Raw genomic sequence first — 19,030 nt, 5'->3', positions numbered from 1 at the left:
TGCCTTGGAGGATGGCAGGGCTCAGGGTGCCTTGGTGGATGGCAGGGCTCAGGGTGCATTGGTGGATGGCAGGGCTCGGGGTGCCTTGGTGGATGGCAGGGCTCAGGGTGCATTGGTGGATGGAAGGGCTCAGGGTGCCTGGGAGGATGGCAGGGCTCAGGGTGCCTTGGTGGATGGCAGGGCTCGGGGTGCCTTGGAGGATGGCAGGGCTCGGGGTGCCTTGGTGGATGGCAGGGCTCAGGGTGCATTGGTGGATGGCAGGGCTCAGGGTGCCTTGGTGGATGGCAGGGCTCGGGGTGCCTTGGTGGATGGCAGAGCTCAGGGTGCCTTGGTGGATGGCAGGGCTCGGGGTGCTGTGGTGGACAGGGCTCAGGGTGCCGCGGTGCATGGCAGGGCTCAGGGTGCTGTGGTGGTGGACAGGGCTCAGGATGCTGTGGTGGACAGGGCTCAGGATGACATGGTGGACAGGACTCAGGATGCTGTGGTGGATGGCAGGGCTCGGGGTGCCTTGGTGTATGGCAGGGCTCGGGGTACTGTGGTGGACAGGGCTCAGGGTGCCGCGGTGGATGGCAGGGATCAGGGTGCCCTGGAGGATGGCAGGGTTCAGGGTGCCGCAGTGGATGGCAGGGCTCAGGGTGCTGTGGTGGTGGACAGGGCTCAGGATGCTTTGGTGGACAGGGCTCAGGATGCTGTAGTGGTGGACAAGGCTCAGGATACTGTGGTGGTGGACAGGGCTCAGGATGACATGGTGGACAGGGCTCAGGATGCTGTGGTGGAAGGCAGGGCTCAGGGCACTTATGCATGAACCCGGGAGGTGGCTGGCAGGGCTGCTTGCACTGCTGCTGCTGGTAGGACATCTCTCCTGGCTCTCAGATAATCTGACAGACAGACAAGCAGTTCTGTTAGAGACAGAATCACTGGCAGAACAGATCCCTAGGACATGAATCCTCCGGGCTCCAGGGGCCTGTTTTGATTTCTCAGTCTATGATTTTGTGTAGCTTCTCCATTCTTCCATTTTAGGATGTTTTACCCTCAACTTTTTGGTCTTTTTTAGTTCATCTCATATTATAACAGTTTCTAAAAACAAAATTACTTATGTAGCAACAACAAGTACCTTTCTGAAAATAAATATCTACCTGGAGAAAGAAACTCCAGGTATTAAAATTCTAGCCAATCCCCAACAAGCGTCGCTTCTCACCTTTCCTAAGCCCTGGTTCCCCATTTAAGGGAACTGAGCCGTGGGTCTTTGAGGAGCGCTGCGAAGGCTCCAGCCCATCCCTCAAGGAGATTTGCACTGGAGGAGGATTTATTTGGAATGAACATGGAGCTGTTTAAAACTCTATCCATTTAAGATTTGACTCCATGAGATTTGCACCTTTGACTCCGTTTCCCTCACCCCCTTCAACGTCATCTGCCAAGTACCAGTTGAAAATCATTGCCAAAACCTCCTTGTCGTCTCCTCCCCCTTCATGAGCATTGATGGGTTAAGGGAAATGGCCACATTCCCCCCAAGTTAAAGCCTAAGATAACTGAGGGCCAAGAAAGGCCTCTAAGAGTCGTACTCACCAGATTCTCCAAAGAGGGTCCACAACTGAATGGCAGGAAAATGGCTCAGCGGGGCAGGGAGCCCTTTTATAAGGCCCAGGAGGCCCCACACGGAGGAAGAGCCCAGGACTGGGACGAGGTGCTGATTTCCCAACCAAAAATATGACCTGCATGCCATCCCCAAAATGCCTTGCCACCCTCTACTGATGACAAGAACTTCCTTGTCCAGGATCCCCTCACCTGACCACATCAGTGATTCACAGACCTGATTTCAGGTTCTCGTTCCAGGACAGGTGACAAGTGGAAAATACGCCACGATTTCTGACAGCTGGGATGATGTTCCTTCACAGAAATGGCGCGTCACCTAGACCCAGCTGGTCACTACCTTTATGTGAAACTGCTCCCCATTCAGTTCCGCTTGCCCTGTGTCCGGCTTTGCTCCCTTCAATGAGAGACCCTCAGGCTGGCCATAGTTCACCCTCAAGGGCACTCTCTCTTTACACTCATTCTCCTTTGCCGGGCCCTGTTGGTCTCTAAGTTTTCCTCAATAGGTCCTTGGTTTGAACAGGCCACGGTCACCTCAATTCCTCCCACTCGCTGACAGTCCCTCCTCTGGTGAGCTTCCAACTGGTCCTTTAGGGGGCTTCAAGGGCACCTCACTCCTCAGCTCTCTAGGCTAAGAGTCACTGCTGGGGTCCCTCCCCAAAGCTCCACATTTGTAGATTTACACGCCACCTTCTTCTCTGTGGCCCCTGGAAGCCAAGTGACTGCACTCTGTTGGAACCCAAATTTGTCTTCTCCCCCTTTCTTCCAAACTGCCTCGAGTCTGGGTTGCCACTGAGAAAATTTTCCACTCACACCCCGAAAATACAGTGTGCTGCTGTCTCCCCAAGGAGTCCACTCAACAGACCCCCTGACTGGATCCTCTGTTTTGAAATGGCAGTTAGTAGGATTTCAGGCCTTCTCTGCACACTCAAGGAACAAAGTTTTGCAATCTTTGTTTGATTGATGGGTATTTTTATTTCACTAAATTAAATTTGGCTGACACCGGACTCATTGATAATTTCTCAATATAATTTATTGAAACACAGTATGTAAATACTAGTACATAATGACATCTTATTATAATTTATTGAACCACAATAACACAATTATTCTGGGTCCCAACGTGGTCCCAGCATTATTCATGGTCCCAACTTTGGGAAAACTTGGCTACCCTGGTTACGTACACAACACCCACCACTACTATTATGTCACAGTAAATACCTCCTGACCTCTTGAAGACCAGTCCACATAGCTACAAGTTTAAAGTAGGGACTACACCTTCCTCAAGTGTGTTCTACAAATCTCTAAGAAGTGCTAAATGTAATACACACCACAGAGTGGTTCTTGAAGAAATATGAGGCAGAAAGGTAGAAAAACTAAGAATAACAAAATCATAACTAATCAATAATTTTAACCATCTCCAAAAAAAAAAAAAGTCCTAAAGAACGGCATTGCAGTTAGGCACAGCGGAGCACCCCTGTGACCCCAGCAACTTGGAGGCTGAAGAAGAAGGATTGAAATTCAAGGCCAACCACAGCAACAATACAGATGTCCTAAGCAACTCAGCAAAATCCTGTCTCAGAATTAAAAACAGAAAACAGAAAGGGGGCTGAGGGTGTAACTCAGTGGTAACGCACCTCTGGGTTCTGTCCCAATACCAAAAGGTGGCATTGTTAGCACCCATGGTGGCACACACCTATAATCTCAGCTCCCTGGGGACTGGGACTGGAGGCCGGCAAGTTAAATGCCAGCCTCGGCAACGCAGCAAGGCCGTCTCAAAATAAAAAATAAAGAGAGGGTTGGGGATGTTGCTCAGTGGTACTGCATCCGGGTTCAATCCCTAATGCTATGGGAAAGAATTAAAGGCATTGTTTAGATTAGGGACTATTTGGTGACTTCCTTGCCCTGCTTACTCCTTCTTCTGGCTGGCTTCACTGCCTGTTAGAAGGACCTGGTGGCACCTGCAGGGGCTGCGCCTTCTTTCCCTGAGAAGGCCCCTCGGCCGCCTTAGGAAAGAGCTCACACCTTGGGATCTTACCCACAGTGCTGGGCAGCATGTGCAGTTTTCCCACCTTGTTTGGGCTGGAGTGGGACAGAAGAGATGACTGGTAGCCTAACCTGGGGATTGAAGGTAAAGGAATTTGTTTGGGTTGAGCCCTGATGTTGACTCTTGGCATTCCAAGGGAAGAACACCAAGCCGGTTGCTGCTCCCCAGCACCCTGAAATTCAGAACTGAGTCATCTAGATTAGGATCAGGAAACTGGCATCTCTCAAGGAGGCCCCAAGGAACAGGGATGCTCTTGGGATGGCTGAGATGCTCTCATGACATTCTTTTTGATGCTGAAATTCTAAGGCTGGTGCCTGCTGGAGCAAGAAATTAGATGTAGGAAGCGTGTGATTAAAACAGATCTATCACAGGGTGAATGGAGGCTGATTAAGGGAGGGGAGTCCACACCTCTGTTCTTCCCGAACACACACCACACAGTTTGAAGCACACGTATCATCAGTCTGGACTCCACCACCACTTTGCATAGTGTGGAAATCTCTCCAGAGGGAACTGGCTGGGGGTCTTGTGGTTTTAGAAACTTTTTCCTAAGGGATCTTTTTAATTCAACTGAATGCATCCAGGAGAAATGGGAATCTCCAAGCCAGTGCTCAGGGTGTATTACGCTTCCCAAGGCACAGTGGGAACGCTTGGCTTGAAATGGTCCATAGTGCTTTCTTCTTTCTCATCATCCCCAGGTGAAGTCCAATGTATTAAGTATGCTGTTAGCCTGTCCCAAAGACAAAGTAGCATAGATTCAATAACAGGAAGAGTGGATTAAAAGGAGCCCCAAATAGTAAGATGTTAATTACCAAAATGTTGTTATTACGTCTCGTAAGTGAAAAAAAAAATGAAGAATGGAATAAATGTGCTTGATTTCAAGATTCAATAAGCCATGAGTCAAAGAAAAAAATCATCATCAAATCTATATGCTGGAAGACCAAGGATCAATAAAATACACAGAATTCAAGTATAGAGTGTAATGAATCATGACACATATTTATGCTTTATCTATCGTTAAATGAACACCTAAATTTCAAATGTCCTCTTAATAGGAAATATCTTATTATTTCTACCTACACATCATATCAATATTTACCACGTCAATCCCTCTGCATACATCTACAAAGCAGATTTGGAGTTTAAATACACAAGGTCCTAAAGTCCACAGGAATTTGAATAGGAAACCCAGGGGCCACCTCACTCAACAATCTGCTGCTGTCCTCAGAAGATTGAAAAGCATAAAGAAGGTCCCACTGTGGGTCCTTGGATTCTGGACTCAGGTCAGATCCAGTTTCTGCACCCTGGGTATCCCAGGACACTTTTTCTGAACTCATGTGTCAAATTCCCTCTTTGCGCTGAAAATGTAGAATTAACCACATCCCCCAGCTTTCTAGTAGAAGAGCCCTGGGGAAAATGTAGGAAACTGTATTATATCTGCATGGGTCTGATGGGGACGACTTCCCATGCCCCTCTGCCATCTGGGCAGGAACAAAGATGAAGAAGTGAATTCACTCTGTCCCTGACACAGTGGGGCACGGCTGGCCCCAGAGCATAAGGCTTAATGCTCATCCCCTCTCATGGGCTTTTGGTTCCTTCCCACTTCATCTTGTAACTTCCTGCCACACAAGGGCCTCCCTGACTCAGGAAGGATCAAAGTCACTTGAGGAAGCCATTCAAAAGAACAAGCAAAAAGCAGTCTTAGGTTCTGAGTGGGAGAATGACTGCCATTCAGTCCACAGCTCCTGGTGTCACTCTGTCACAAGCACCAGGCTGAGGAAGCCAGAGCTGACAACATCTAACTGCAGGGTGACTTCTCTACAAGATGGTAGCTGATCCCACATGGTGAACCTTAATCCCTTCCCATTTCACCTGGGGCCTTCCTGCTGTGGTGGAAGCCAGGAGGAGCACACTCCTGCCATTTTGCCTTCAGTGAGACTGAGAAGCAGCCCATTCTTTCCCTCAGGTGGAACCTTCTCCGGTTCTTCTGTAAGCCGCTCTTTGAGTAGCCAGCAGGTTGGGGGACATGGACTAATTAAGGGTCAGGGGTAACTGGCTGGGACGTTTAGTCAGATGGAGACACAGAGACAGCAGCCAGAGCCCCTCTTTCTTCCTCTGATACTTGACTCTGCTCTTAGCCCTAAGCCACTCTCAAATCGCCCTGTCCTCAGGATGGTAAGGTCACTACGTTGTGTTTTCCTTTAAAGAGGGGCTTTCACTGAACTCTGAGACGTAGGTTCCTTCAGGACTTAACTCTGGACACTCTTTGATCTGTTAACACTACAGACACTGCCAAGGAATCCTGAACTACAGGTAGGAAGAGATGGTGCCCAGGACTCCAAGGACCAGGTCTCTCTTGCCGAAAGGACCCCCTCAGAACACACAAAGATCATGGGACCAAAAAATGGGGGTCAGGGACCAAGGAGAAAGTCCTCCTCCTCCTTGGATGTGTGAGCTGTGACGTTAGCTCTCATGTGTCGACAGTCTTGGAGAAGGGGAAGAGAGGGGCAATGCCACTTTGCAGATGGTGGTTCAGGAGAAGGTCACAGGCTGGTGCAGGAGGACTGAGTCAGGCCCAGAGCTCAAGACGGCTCTGGGAGGATCCCCCACATAGAATCCTGGTAGGAGAATCCCTCCACGTCACCTCCAGGTGGAAAGCCGGCAGCCCACTGAGGGTGTCTGCCTCCTGCCACTGCCCCTTCACTCTGGGCACTCTCACGTCCCCCTGCACCAAGAGCTCTCCTGGGCCTGAACTGGGCCTCAGTTACGTTGACCTCCCCACTCTCAGGACCTGGTCACCCAGCAGCTTGCTCAGGGTCTTTGGGTAAATGATCTTAACTTCCCTGACCCCACACATCAGGGCTTGAGACATTGTGTGTGACGTTTACTCTGCATAAAACGTGAGGGGAAGCCTCGGGTATGGAATATGAATGCATTAAGGTCCATCCCTAAAATCCCTAGAAAAAGCCACAGCTACAGAAATCCAGCCCAGAAATTTCTTTCATCTTCTTTCCTCATATCATCCCACCTCCAGGAAGCCCTCAGGTACACGTGAGGAACATGGATCTGACCTCACGTCCTCCACCCTACCCATCACACACACACACAAAGATCCTTCCAGAAGGAATAGGAACACTGTTATCCACCAAAGAGCTGCAAAACTGGACTTTTCAGTGCAAAGAGGGAGTTGGGCAAGATTTTCAGGAACTGGGTGCAGCATCAGGACGCCAGGAGATGGTGGGGAAACCCCTTTGGTTTCCTCCTTCCCAGGCTGAGCCCAGGATAAAAGACCCTGCTCCAGGCTGCCCCACTGCCTTGTGGATCCCTGAGGACAGAGCAGCCGGGAGAGCCGCAGGTGAGTGGGAGCCGGCGCTGGGGGGAGAAAGCCTCACAGGACCATCAACAGGGTCCCGATGGGCGTGATGAGGAGGCAGGGTAGAGCCTGGGGTTGGGAGGGATGGAGAAGGGACAGGAAGATCGTCAGAGTCAGCAAGATGAACAGAGGCACAGGACAGAGAAGGAAATAAGGACCAAGGGGGTCAGGCAGCCAGCAGGGAGAGAGAGGAGGAGACACGTCCAAGGTCAGCTGTAGCCCACAGGCCTTGGCAAGCCTAAGTCAGCCCCAGGCCACTTGCCACCAGTGTGTATGACACCAAGGTTTCACTGGGACACGGCCCTCATGTGGGTTTATGTACTTTCTGTCACTGCTTTTCTCCACAATGACAGACGGGAGGAATTCTTACAGACATTGGCCTGCCACGCCTGCATGTCTCCTCTCTGGCCCTTGACAATAAATGTTGGCTGGCCACTGTTCTAAACCTAAAGTGACCTTTGAGCTGGAGGAGGTTAAGGACGCAGTGGAAGAGGACAAAATGCCGGGCCACTCAGTGGACGTTGGTGAAGCTGAGGCGTGAACCCAGCTTGTCCATCACGTTGAGTGTTTCTCCTTCAGTGACTGAGCTTCGGGACCCAAGATAAAGCTAATAAAACGCAGAGCTTAGGATGTGGGGTGCCCAACTGGGGCTCCCTACTGACGCAGGTGTGCTCCTGGATTCTAGTGCTCACTGCGGGCCACCACACGGGAGGCTGGTTGTCCCTGAAGGAGCAGGATCAAGTGGCAAAGTGGTGGGGAGACAGGAAAGGCCTGGGGGAGTCACCAGAAGGCCTCTGAGTCAGGAGAAGAGACGACTTAGTGGAGAATAGGGGCCACGGCCACCCGAAAAGGGAAAAATATGACCCAGCCTCCCTCCAAGTTGGCTCTGCCTCCACAGATGGTTAAATGTCACGGTGTCCTGCTGTCCCCAGCCTTCTTCTCCTGAAGCCAACATTTCCAAAGACGTTCTCCCTTTTATCTCAAGGCCCACCTTCCAGAACTTTCCACATTTCTTATTTCCCTGGTTCCTTGGAGTGTGATAAATGTTCATTTAAAGAATAGCACACACTCCAGGCCCAATCTCCTGGGAGGGGGAGGCTGAGGAGACACTGGCCACCTGTGGGCAGAGCCACCAAACTCCCTGTGGTTGGGGGCTGTGGCTCAGGGATGTCCCTGTAGGGGGACAGTCTTAGGAACACGTGCAACGTCTCTCCATTGATATTTTAAGGGGTGAGGGGAGAGGATGCTCCTCCCTTGTTTTAGGCTTGGGGATCACTTCCTTCCCTAGGGCAGTCTCAGTCTAAAGTGCTTCTTCTTTCTTTCAGTTTACCTTCAACTTTGGAAAAATGTCCTATCAACAGCAGCAACAATGCAAAGTCCCCTGCCAGCCTCCTCCCCAGGTCCCAGAGCCCTGTCCTCCCAAGGTCCCAGAGCCCTGTCCTCCCAAAGTCCCTGAGCCTTGTCCTCCACCCTGCAGCCAGCAGAAGTGCCCCCCTGTCCAGTGCCCTCCATGCCAGCAGGACTATCCACCAAAGTGGAAGTAGCCTCAGGGGCCAGCCCTCTCTCACCTGGACATGCAGACACTGCCCACTGCCCACCTCCTCCAGCTTATTTCCAGACACTACAAGGATCACCCTAGGAGAAGCTTACAGTTCAGAACCAAGAAGAAAGTCAACTGGATTTTCCTCCCCAAATCCATGCCTCCTTCCACCTCCTCTTCCAGGAGGCTGCAGGGATTAGACAGGAGGGTCACCTTCTCAGACCTTTGACCTGTGGTTCAAATATGCCATTATGTTCAGCTGCGACCTCCTCCACCACCCAGCCTCCTGCTGATCATGTGGATCACTGTAAGAACTCAGAACTTGCTCCTCTCTCTACCTCCTCGGGATCCAACAACTTCATCAAGGTTTCCTGGAGCAAGCACGACTTAAAAATGATCACAAGAAACTGTTTAAATCAATGGGAAAAACGCCTAGAGCCTTACACCCCAGCTCCACGCCCTGTGGTGACGTCAATGACGTCTTCTGGTTCTGTTTCCTACTAATAATCTCCACCAACCCTGACGCAGCTCACCCCTTTCTTTGAACTCTGAACCTGGAATATTCTGAGACCTATAAAGTTTCTTCTTCTCTGATTCCTAAATTAAAAAAATAAAATCCATGGTTGACCTTGTGCCTGTTTTCTTGCTGGGGATGGTAGACGTCACAGAAGGACAAAGGGCCAGTGGAGGGCAGCAGAGACTGAGTGGGAAACCCTTGGTAAGACCTGGAAACTCAGGGGCCATGAGAGTGACTGGGCGCCCGGGTCAAGCTAAGCGTCTGCTTCTCCTCTGCCCGTCCATCTCAGTCCCTCATGTTTCCTGCCCCCAGGCCCCTCTCCATGAACTCTCATAGGGACTCCCCATGCAGGGACGTGGGGACTCAGGGCTGCAGACTGAGCTGAGCGTGAGGCAGGCCCTCGGGTCCATGCAGACTGTGGGACTCAGCCCTGAGACCTGGGACCTGGCTCCGCCTGGGGTCTGGCCTGTAGGGAATGTACTCCAACAGGGGTTATTTTTGCAGCAGTTCTCAAACTATGTGCACTCTTAAGATTATTGAGTATCTCAAGGAGGTTTTATTCTTGTGGGTAATATCTATGGATATTTCTTGTATTAAAAATAAAATCCAGAAAAATTTAAACACACTGTCCACATGCAGATATTGCACTAACTGCAAGAGTGATGATGTCACTCATGTCACATACCCTCTGGAAAATTCTATGAGGGCTCCTTTTTTAAAACTGAATTAAAAAGACAAATAAGATCTTATTATAGTTGTTAAAGTTTTGACCTCACTGATCCTGCTGAATGCACTTCAGGGACCCCAAGGTCCTCACACCACACCTTGACAGCCACTAGTCTAGGAGTCAGGGGCAGCCCGACCCCCGTGTCTCCCAACATGAGCAGCACAGCAGCACAAGCTTCAGGTGGCTAAGGAAGCTCCCCTTGGGTCTGGGTACCCCCTTATTTATGGATGCACGTGAAGTCTGTTTTAATCATCCTGCCAAGCTGAGTTCCACACTTTAACACTCACTGGTCAGTGCCCATCTGATCCTGCTAAACTGCGTTCTGCACTTCTCCTCACCACCACTGACACCACTTAGAGCATGTCTACCTTGATTAAAGACTGAAGACAAAGAGGACAGAACAGTGAACTGCTCTGAGATTCTGGAGAGGATTCTCTCAGGGGTCTGCAGAGGTCGTGGGCCCAGACTTGCTTCATGGGCCATTGAACTGATCTGACAGGGGCTTCCCTCCCGGTGCAGTCGGGAGCCTGGGTGCCCTGTGGGTTGTGGAGGTTGGGGAAGGAGGGGAGGCAGAGGACGGCTCCTGGGTTTCACACTGGGCTCCACCTTGGGCTTCTCATTGCAGTGGGTGGACTTTCCCTGGGAGTGGAGACTTGAACCCAATCATATTCCATTTCCCGTGTGTTTCTAGCTCCACCAGCTGGGAGCTGGTGGCATGGAATGACCTCTGACCCTCTGCACCAGGGGAGTGCCTTGTGAGGCACACCCTGACCAGGTTTCCCTTCCTTTACTTTGAGAGATCATTAAGCTTCTTCTGTTCCACTGGCCAGTCCAGGACGTCTTTCTGGTGAAGGGAACCGAGGATGCAGCCTCCATCCCTGAAGAGGGCACAGGAAATCCCTAGAGCTCAATCTCTCCCTAAGATTATAAATGGAAAAGTAAACTTCATGCTCTGAGGGCTGCAGACACTAGGCGGCCTTCACCTGCTTGAGGGACCCGGCAGGTGCTCCCTGCTACGTCTCCCTGGCACTCTCCCTGGGGCCAGGCCAATGCGTGGGTCTGGAGAACAACGGTGAGCCATCTGGAGCCCACTGTCCCAGCTGTGGTCCCTGTCATGGAAGAAACTGACCCAGAGCTCGGTGTTAGGATCACAGGTTGGAGAGTCGCCTGGCCTGGTACAGAGGGTAGGAAAGGGGCTGGGGTGAGTCTCAGCATTGAACTGGGATGGTGGACATCAGAAAGGAGGGTTGGAGGAACCTAAAATATAATGGGCTCCAATGCATCACCAAGTTGGAATCTCCTCAGTGAGACTTGGACTGTCACAAGCTGCTGTCTGGGGACTGTGTGAGCCAGACACAAGGTCAGCTAGGAATGCCTGCACTGTGGGTCACTGTGAAGAGCTGGCCATTTCTATAGGGTATTAAGTCATTCTCCACCTTCTTCTCAGTGGCCAAATTCTGCTCTTGAACTACACCTAACAGTCATGCTCCCACAAGGGGGTGTCCCCCACCAGGTGGACAGACAGGCTGCAGCTGGACCTGCCTCCCACGTGTCCCACCACCTCTCCTCCCCATGGACTCCTGCTGCCCAGAGGAGCTCATGAGGACAAGACTGACGTCCTGAAGTCACCAAAACCTGCTCTGACAACGGTTTATGTCTCAAGAACAAAGTTGGGGCCCGGGGATCCCAGACGGCAGGCTGGAGGGAGCTGCCTTCCGTGGGGCTCTGGGACCTGGGGTTGAAGCAGGGGAAGCTGTTTCCCTCTGGTGATTAGAGGACCCCACAGCTGTGTCCCCAGGGCTCCAGGCCTGGGGTCAGCACAGGACTCCCAGCCACTCACCCACCAGGACCTTCGGGTGCCCGAGCAGGACACAGTCATCAGCCCCCGCGCAGGACTCCTGGCCACCCAGCCACACAGGACTCCCAGCTGCCACTGCCACACAGGACACTGGCCACTGCACATGTGCAGGAACTCCTTGGCCACTCCCAGGTGGACCCCATCCACCACCTGAGGCTCCCTGGTCACCTCCATCTTGGGGCACCACAGCCATTGCCACAGTCCCGTCCTCGGTAGCCTGCACCTGGGGACACCTCACAGGGTCTGGAGATGGGGGCCACCAAAAGCCGGCTCCCCACAGAGCTGCATCTCTGCACACGCTGTCCACCACCACCGCTGGGCCCCACCCAGCCCACACCCATGGCTGAAAGCAGCCGCCTCCATCTTGGGACACCCTCCTCACCATCTTAGTTGGGGCAACCCCCAGCTTGGGACAGTGGCTGGGGCTAGGAAGCAATATCAAGGTTCCTTTAGTCCCCAAATCCCCCCTCCCCGCTAACCCAGCACTGTGCCTGTGGGTACCAGGCCTTCTGCAGCTCACACAGCCTGGCCCTGAACTGCCCCTACAAAACAGCTCCCACAGGGGCGCAGCCCCCAGAGCTCAGCCCACAAGACCTGTAGAGAGGGGTGCCTGACTGGGAAGTAGAGAGGGAGGGAGGGAGATAGAGGTTAGAGGCCAAGTAAGAGACCAGGCATTGCTGGGTCTACAGATGAAATAGGGATTTAAGACCAGGCCCCACATCACATGAGTGGGCCCCAAAGGAGATCCTTGGGGTGCGGTCTCCCACTGGGTCCAGCAAATGCTATACCCCCCCAGGAGCTCTGCCCCCAAGACCAGCCCTCACACCCAATAACCTTCACCATCCTGAGGCTGGAGATACCAGCAAACCACAGACAGCCCCACCTATTGTGGAGAAGGGAGGCAGGAAAGATACTGATCTCCAACCAAAACAATCCTTGTCTCTCTCTCTCTCTCTCTCTCTCTCTCTCTCTCTCTCTCTCTCTCTCTCTCCCTCTGTCCTTCCATCCTCACATCCCCAACATTTGTGGAACCAAGTACTTTTCATAAACTAGGCTGCTGAGTACTGGGATGTCTGAATAGTATATTACAGTAGTGTAATATATTCTTTTATCTCCTATTTTTTACATTTTTATTTTTCTTAATATTTCTTTCTTTATTTTTTTTTTTGTTTGCTTTTGTACTCTACTGTCTTCCCACTTACTGGTCTTCCCAAAATCACTTTATCTCTCTTCTCCTGCTACTAACCAACTTCTTTAGATTCCTCTTTATGCTTTCCAAGATCTAATACTCTATATCCTCACCTCCTACCCCCTCAACATCTCCTCCTACAACTCACCCCCACTTCTTTGACCACCACCAGAAACTGTTGACCCTTTCAAAACCTACTGTTTATGATTGAACTCGCCATTTCTGCATATTGTGACAAAACTGTAAACATTTTAATAGCAACTATTTGGTTTAAGGTTGTGTAGTGTCTGTATTGGGATCTGTAAATATTGTTTTCCCGCTTAAAGGAGAGGTTTTAGGAACCTGCAGGGCACTAGAAGCCTATAGGGTAGAAACTGTAACACTCAGGTCCACAGAGCTGGAAGGGAGGACACATGAACAACATGAACACACAAGGGAAGAAAGGCCCCCAACAAACCAGGACACTACACCATCACAACCCATGACCAGCCCCGCAGGAGAAGTGACAGAGAAGGAGTCAGGATGTGCATAATTAAACATTCTGTGAACTAAAGGATGATGTAAGAGAGCAAATACAGGCGGCAAAAGATCATTTCAATAAAGAGCTACATAAGCAAATAAAGGAAGCAAAAGATGACTTCAATAAGGTTCTGAAAAAAAACAGAAATCTTTAAAATGAAAGAAATAATAAACCAAATTAAAAGTTCAATAGAAAGCACCTGGAAGACAGGACCTCAGACAATGAAGACAAAATATATAATCTTGAAAATAATGTTGACCACACAGTGAAGATGGTAAGAAACCATGAGCAGAACATTCAAGAATTATGGGATAGCATAAAAAGGCCAAATTTAAGAATTATTGGGATAGAGGAAGGCATAGAGTTACAGACCAAAGGAATACACACTCTATTCAATGAAATAATATCAGAAAATTTTCCAAACATGAAGAATGGATTGAAAAATCAAATACAAGAGGCTTATAGGACACCAAATGTACAAAATCACAACAGATTCACACCAAGGCACCTTATAATGAAAATGTCTAGCATGCAGAATAAGGAGAAAATTTTAAAAGCAACAAGAGAAAGCAACTGGATACATATAGGGGGAAACCAATTAGAAAAGATGCTGATTTTTCAACCCAGACCCTGAAAGCTAGAAGATCCTGGAACAACATATACCAAGCTCTGAAAGAAAACGGATGCCAACCAAGAATCTTATATCCAGCAAAATTAAGCTGTAGATTTGATGACAAAATAAAAGCATTCTGTGACAAGCAAAAGTTAAAAGAATTTACAACTAAAGTCTGCACTACAGAACATCCTCTGCAAAATATTCCATGAGGAAGAAATGAAAAACAATGACGAAAATCAGCAAAGGCAGGTGTTACACTAAAGGAAAAACCAATCAAAGGAGAAACCAAGTCAAATTAAATAACAAAAATAAACAAATATAACCAGGAAAACAAATTATGCTTCAATAATAACACTGAATGTTAATGTCCTAAACTCATCAATTAAAAGACATAGACTGGCAGATTGAAATTTTTAAAAAGACCCAACAATATGCTGCCTTCAAGGGACTCATAGGAAAAGACATCCACAGGCTGAAGGTAAAATGTTGGGAGAAAACAGACCACTCACGTGGACTGTGGAAACAAGCAGGGGTTTCCATCCTCATATCAAATAAAGTAGACTTAAGTTAATCAAAAGGGATAAAGAACGACACTTCATACTGCTCAAGGGAACATACTCCAACAAGACTTAGCAATTATAAATATATATGCCCCAAACAAGGGAGCATCTATTTTAGTCAAACAAACTCTTCTCAAGTTCAAGAGTCAAATAGACCACAACACAATAATTCTCGGTGACTTGAACACACCTTTTTCACCACTGGATAGATCTTCCAAACAAAAGAAACTATAGAACTGAATAATACGATCAATAACTTAGACTTAACTGACAAATATAGAATATTTTATCCTTCAACAAGCAAATACACTTTCTTCTCAGCAGCACATGGATCCTTCTCTAAAATAGACCGTACATTATGCCACAAAGCAACTTTTAGCAGATACAAAAAAAAAGGAGAGATACTACCCTGCATCATACTATCCAGATCATAATGGAGTAAAATCAGAAAACAATGATTCAATAAAAAAGAGAAGCTACTCCACACTTAGAGACTAAAAATATGCTATTGGATGAACAATGGGTTGCAAAATACATCAAAGAAGAGATTAAAAAATTCTTAAAGGTAAATGAGAACACTGATACAACATATCAAAATCTCTAGAACACTATGAAGGCAGTACTAATAGGAAAATTCATTTCATGGAGTTCATTCCTGACCAGAATAAAAAGTCAATAAATAAGTGACCTAACATTACATCTCAAAGCACTAGCAAACAAAGACCAAATCAACACCAAAAGCAGTAGAAGACGGGAAATAATTAAAATCAGAGCTGAAATCAATTAAATTGAAACAAAACAATTAAAAATTGACAAAACAAAAAGTTGATTCTTTGGAAAAATAAATAAAATTGATAAGCCCTTAGCCATGCTAATGAAGAAAAGGAGAGAGAAACTCAAATTACTAATATCTGTGATGAAAAAGGAAATAAAACAACAGACACTACAGAAATACAGAAAATAATTAGAAATTATTTTGAAAATTTTTACTGCAATAAAATAGAAAATATCAAAGTCATCAACAAATTTCTAGAGTCATATGATTTGACAAAATTGAATCAGGATGATATCCACAAGATAAACAGATCAATTTCAAGCAATGAAATAGAAGATGCCATCAAAGCCTACCAACCAAGAAAAGCCCAGGACCCAGTGGATACACAGCTGAGTTCTACAAGACCTTCAAAAAACTAATACCAACCCTCCTCAAATTATTTCATGTAATAGAAAAAGAGGGAGCACTTCCAAACTCATTCTATGAGGTCAATATCATCCTGATTCCAAAACCAGACAAAGACAGACACATCAAAGAAAAAAATCTTCAGATCAATATCTCTAGTTAACACAGATGCAAAAATTCTCAATAAAATTCTAGCAAATCAAGTACAAAAACATATCAAAATGATAGAGCACCACAATCAAGTGGGGTTCATTCCAGGGATACAAGGTTGGTTCAACATACAGAAATCAATAAATATAATTCATCACATCAATAGACTTAAAGAATTACATAATCTTCTTAATAGATGCAGAAAAGACATTCAACAAAATACAGCACTCCTTCATGTTCAAACTACTAGCAAAACTACGGATAACAGTAACATATCTCCATATTGTAAAAGCTGTCTTTGTTAAGCCCCAGGCCAACATCATTCTAAACAGAGAAAAACTGAAGGCATTCTCTCTAAAAACTGGAACAAGACAGAGATGCCCTCTTTCACCACTTCTTTTTAACATACTTCTTGAAACTCTAGCCACAACAATTAGACAGACAAAATATGTGACATGTGCACTAGTGGACATGAAGGAGATATCAAAATGGCACGTCAACCCGATGTCAATCAAGAGTAGAATAAATAGATAGATAGATAGATAGTGTTGCATACTTGTGCAATGGTATACTAAAATACAGTAATGAATAAACTAAGACTAGATAATGTTGATTGGAAGAAGATAGACCAAAAAATATAACATGGTTCTGTTTATGTGCAGTTCAAAAACTGGAAAAAATGCAAGCACGCGCACACACACACGAAAGCATGCACACTAAAAGTCAGCCCTGTGATTTTGTGCTTACCTCCAGAGATAAGAGAGTGGACTGTCATTGAATAAGCAATGGGGGGGCCACTTTTGGAGGATTGGCAATATTATTTTATTGATTGGGGGGTTGGCTGCACAGGTGTTCAGTGTATGAGTATTTACCACATACAGCTAAAGTTTATGAACTTTATGAATGCTTTATTATGTTCCCTAAAATATGAAGATTGTTTTATTTTTTTTAGAAACAAAATGGGGGATGGAGGAAAGCACTAGCAACAATATTAATCCCAAGCTCTTCTTAAGAACTTACTGTTGGGATAATAACTTGAAGTCATTTTGTGTTTCCTTCTGTAAAGTCTGCTTTTCCTTTAGGGTTAAGAGTACATCAAGAACAAAATTCCCCAGCATTTTGCTAACTATGATTGAATGAAATTGATGAAATGGATTTCCCTTTAAGATGGTGCTCTAGTTCAAATGCTGTTCCTCAGAATTCACAGGTTGGAGACATAATCCCTGAAGTCACATGTAAATGGTATTAGAAGATGGAACTTCACGGACAGATGAGTGAATGAATGGCTTGGTGAGCTGTGGGTGCAGTGGCTTGTCATAAAGTGAGTCTCCTGTCTCACCGTGTGTTGCTCTGGGCTGCCTGAGAGAGAAGGGAAATGAACATACTCAGAAACTCAGGGTCCAGTGTTTTCTCTCATGTGCAGAAGCTAGAGGAAAATAAAGGGAAGGGGCAGGGAAGTTAGGATGGCCTCAAGAACCATCAAACGTGAGTCAGTAGGAGAGCAGAAGAAAGAGCAGTGGAGTAGAGGAAGGAGAAGGGTTGGGGGTGGACAGGGAGGGAAGGAGAGACCAGGAATGAAGTCAACTTCAGGCAGGTGTGAGTTCCTGGGATGAGCCCAACTATTATGTACAATACAAAGCTCTTAAAAAACTCTGCAGAGTCCCCACCAGCAAGAAAACCCTCACCAGACACGACCCTTGAATCCTAAACCTTGGGCTTCCCAACCTCTAGAACTGTGAGAAACCCACCACTTTTTATTGGTTACCCCATCCTAAGTGTTCCATCACAGCAACAGAAAACTGACCTAGATACGTGGAATAACTAGTAGAGCTACTTCTCATTTGTTGACTCCTTCAAAGTAATTTTTCATTTTACAAGAGTTTTAATTTATTCCTTATTTATTTTGCTTTTTAAAAATCACCATAAGTGCTGTTAGGTGACCTTTCACACAAACCTTCAGCAGAATGTGGCTGTCAACCCTTTAGTGTGTACCAATCATTACTGTCACCTAGAGATGACCTCACCTGCAGACAGTGTCCCCTTGACACTCTTTGCTGTTATTTTGCACTTCCTCAAGACATGTCATTCCCTCTCATTGGGACAGTCTACCCCCAGGTATGTCCATGGCTCACTCTTTGTGTCTTTGCACAAAACTCTCTTTAGAAGGGTTTTCTCAACAATTTTCTCTAAATATAACCCATGCAGGCATAACTTTTGTCATGTGTGTGTGTATCTGTGGGGGGGGGGATATAAACTCTATAGGAACAATGACTTTGTGACCATCATCCATATTCCCAGCTCTTGGAAGACTGCCTAGCACTGGGTAGACAATCAGGAAACATTTGTGAACAATTTAATTCATTTCTCGGAGTATCCTGAGTTGAATACCTTCTTCCCTACTTTTTGAAGAAACTTTAAATAATCTTTCAAGGTCATCAAGTTCAAAGGGGTAAAAGTGAGTTTCAAACCAATATAAGAATTATTTGATGCAATCGATCCAAAGGCATATTTCAAGCAAAACTGAATTCAATGGTTGAAAGCCTGATTCTAATAATGCAGTAGGGGTGGAAAAGAACACTCATCTAACACAGTTCACAGACGAGGTTTTTAAAAACACACAAAATGCAAACAAAACTTATGTGGCTTGACCAGGAAACGTGTGCTTTATTGGAGAAGCAAAATAGACAAGGACAGGCTCACAAGACGGGACCTCCATGGAGATGACAGACAGACGGGTGGCTGGCAGAGCAAGGTCAGGCAAGGACCCCACTGATCATCTTCCAGCAACACAGTATCAGGTGCAGGAGCAAAGCCCTCCCTCCGTCAGTGCCAACAAGGTAGGAAATGAAGGAAGGTTCTGTCGGTCACCATGGCTGAAGGGAGGAGGAAGGAGATTTAAGAAGAGTCTCTGGATCTTGTTGTTTCATGGTCCCTATAAATTCCAGTGCTATCACTCTTGGATGAACACTTCTGTTGGCAGGTGGTCCTGGTTGCACAGGAGGGCATTCTGTTGACATGGTGGAGGTGTGCATTGCAGGTGGGCAAAGATCAAGTGGATATTACTCATGGCACCTTGAAGTTGAGCATGATTCTGAGCTCCTTAAAGGTGGGTAGGGCTCTGGGTGCCGTGGAGGATAGTAGGGCTCAGAGTGCCTTTGTGGATGAC

The 19,030-nt window shown here is 47.2% G+C and overlaps 1 protein-coding gene across 1 annotated transcript; it reads left to right on the top strand.

Annotated features, from left to right (window-relative positions):
- The first annotated feature begins 8,353 nt into the window (after nt 1-8,353).
- Nucleotides 8,354-8,590, top strand: LOC139707491 (small proline-rich protein 2E-like). Its single transcript, XM_071618803.1, has one exon. It carries the CDS (start codon nt 8,354-8,356, stop codon nt 8,549-8,551), a length of 198 nt encoding a protein of 65 aa, XP_071474904.1. The 3' UTR covers nt 8,552-8,590.
- The last annotated feature ends 10,440 nt before the right edge of the window (nt 8,591-19,030 follow it).

The sequence above is a fragment of the Marmota flaviventris genome, chromosome 10 (genome assembly GCF_047511675.1).
Source record: "Marmota flaviventris isolate mMarFla1 chromosome 10, mMarFla1.hap1, whole genome shotgun sequence".
Taxonomy (NCBI): Eukaryota; Metazoa; Chordata; class Mammalia; order Rodentia; family Sciuridae; genus Marmota; species Marmota flaviventris.
This window is presented reverse-complemented; position numbering and strand designations above follow the sequence as displayed.

Excerpts from the sequence above, each read along its gene's own strand:
- LOC139707491 (XM_071618803.1), top strand. The coding sequence starts at position 8,354 with ATGTCCTATCAACAGCAGCAACAATGCAAAGTCCCCTGCCAGCCTCCT.